The sequence below is a fragment of the Cyprinodon variegatus genome, unplaced genomic scaffold (genome assembly GCF_000732505.1).
Source record: "Cyprinodon variegatus isolate N-32 unplaced genomic scaffold, C_variegatus-1.0 Scaffold28, whole genome shotgun sequence".
NCBI classification, from domain to species: domain Eukaryota; kingdom Metazoa; phylum Chordata; class Actinopteri; order Cyprinodontiformes; family Cyprinodontidae; genus Cyprinodon; species Cyprinodon variegatus.
The window spans coordinates 78,346-80,608 of NW_015150481.1; the positions used below are offsets into that span (position 1 = coordinate 78,346).

A 2,263-nucleotide genomic window follows, 5' to 3' on the forward strand; every position below is an offset into this window, starting at 1 on the left:
CAGGTGGTTCTATCGGGTGTTCAGGTGGTTCTATCGGGTGTTCAGGTGGTTCTATCGGGTGTTTAGGTGGTTCTATCGGGTGTTCAGGTGGTTCTTACATGGCACAGCGCGCAGGTACAGGTTCTCCCTGATGAGCTGCTGAAGCTGACTGTCCATGGAGCCCGGAGTGAAACACTTGCTGAGGTACAACCTGAGGTCTTTACACAGAGAGGAACCTGAGACATAAATACAGGATATGATGTCAGAGTGATGTCATTCATGCATCCACCTGAACTGGTCTGACTGCGTTTCTACAACTTTCATTCCTGAGCTGAACCTGAATGTGATTGTCTCACCTGGTGACACTGTCTTAATCCTGATTGGATGAGGACAGGAGTTCAGAACGCCTCTGACGTCGCCCAGCGTCATCCCCAACACGGGCGTCCCCCCGATCTCCAAGATGATGTCACCCACCGTAGCCCCACCCCCTGGGGCTGCAGTGACGAATGGAAACTCGCCATAATCAGCTCCGCCGCCAACGGCCAGACCCAGTTCTCCTGAGCCGGTGCCGGCACCCAGTGGAACGAAGCTCTCCTGGACCTGCAGACATTAGGGAAGAAGGTCTTTACTTACAGGAAGTCCTGAAGTTATGACTGACCGGCGTCTCTAGGGGGGGGGCGTACCTTGGAGCGCCAGTGCAGCTTCTTCACCGTGGCTTTAGACATGGCCGCTGAGCTGCAGAAACAGGGGACATGTGGTTATGGAGCATGCTCAGTGAAGATCTTCAGCAATTCAGACATGCAGTACCAAGGCGTAGAAGAACACATCACAGCTCAGACCAGTTGTCCAGAACTCTCTGACCCACTTAAAACCTCATATCAATCGGTGCTGTCAGATTCCTTCACACATCTGATTTGGTTCTGGTTCTGGGCCAGTTTGAGCCCAACCAATAAAACCAGTTTGGCTGAAACGTTCTGCAAGCAGAGTGTGTTTATGGGAATCAATCACAATGCGTCAAAGAAGCTGTTGAACTTTAACACGGCCGTGGACCTGGAGGTTCTGTTGACAAAGTACCAACCGGGTTAACTAGATCATTAACAGAGGGAACAAAGAGAAAACGGTTCTTGAGGTTTTCCTGCCATTCATCTCTGACGCTCCTCAAAGAGCTTGAATCAAACCACAAACAATGTGGCTCGTGATGACATCAGGGAGGAAATATGACTCCAGATGACTTTTATGTTCCTGCAGCATCATCAGGGTCTCTGGACGAGGAGTTCGCTAGTTTTAACTTTTCTGTTCCTCACAGTAGAAGCAGAATCGGTTTGAGGGTAAAAACCCAGAAGGTTTGGGGGTTTCTGGCTTCACACATCGTCTCAAACTTCTTCATTCTGGATTCCCTTCATGTTTCAGGAAATAACCTTCTCTGTAGGAGGCCTTTTATTTCCCACAAGCACAGAGACCAGCTTTCCCCTCATTTCCTTCCCAGGAGGCGGTGTTTTCCTCAGATTGAACACAGACTCAGCACTTCAGAAGGCGGGATCTAATTTTGGGCTCCTGACAAAATCAATGGTTCCCATTTGGAGGCAGATACTCCATGGATTCACTGCCTGTATCAGAGCGGCAGATGGTGGCGACCAGCATGAGCCCCAACACACACACACATTAAATATGGATGAGCATATGCAATGGAAGTCAATGAGGAAACAAACAACAACGGGCACATTGAGCCGTGTCCCCTAAACTACAGAATACAGGAGGAACAGGAAATGCACGGCGGTACCTCTGGCCAGCATAGAGACAGGAAATGGAAACGCGTCTCAGTCGATGTGGTTTGGATTGAGCTAGAAAATGCAGATTCAGAGATTCTGATGGTGTACCACAGGGCCGAGTGCTCGGACCGGTTCTGCCTGCTTGGTACACCTCTGGACTCGTTTGTTGAATCGACCAATCACAGGGCAGCACTGTGCACCTAGACGAGGTTAGGAGGACATGCTGGAAAAGTGGAACGCTGCATGGTTGATGGTCGGAGTATTTCCCAAAGTGCTTTAACTCGTAACCATCTCTCAGGTTTACAGATGAAACAGAAGGAAAACTGGCCTCCAGTAGCACCAACTGGTATCAAGCAGACGAGCCGAGGCTCTGCAGCGACAGGGACCAAACAGAAATGGACCTGAACAGGTTGGAGAAACTTTACCTGGTCCAACGAGTTTGGACTACGGCTGATAGGTTCAGATGTTTGGGTCAGAATATGATGGAAACAGCTTAGAACGGAGGTCTTCAATAG

At 49.7% G+C, this 2,263-nt stretch overlaps 1 protein-coding gene across 1 annotated transcript in view; it reads right to left on the minus strand.

The window, feature by feature from the left end:
- The window catches only part of LOC107099221 (membrane-associated guanylate kinase, WW and PDZ domain-containing protein 1-like), a gene marked incomplete at its 3' end in the record, with an annotated part of 51,620 nt that overhangs the window by 37,580 nt on the left and 11,777 nt on the right, over window positions 1-2,263 (minus strand). The window contains exons 2-4 of the mRNA XM_015397275.1: window positions 663-714; window positions 336-579; window positions 99-215 (exon numbers count right to left, since the gene is read on the minus strand). Of these exons, the coding sequence (XP_015252761.1) occupies window positions 99-215; window positions 336-579; window positions 663-704 (403 nt within the window). The remainder of the gene's footprint in view (window positions 1-98; window positions 216-335; window positions 580-662; window positions 715-2,263) is intronic.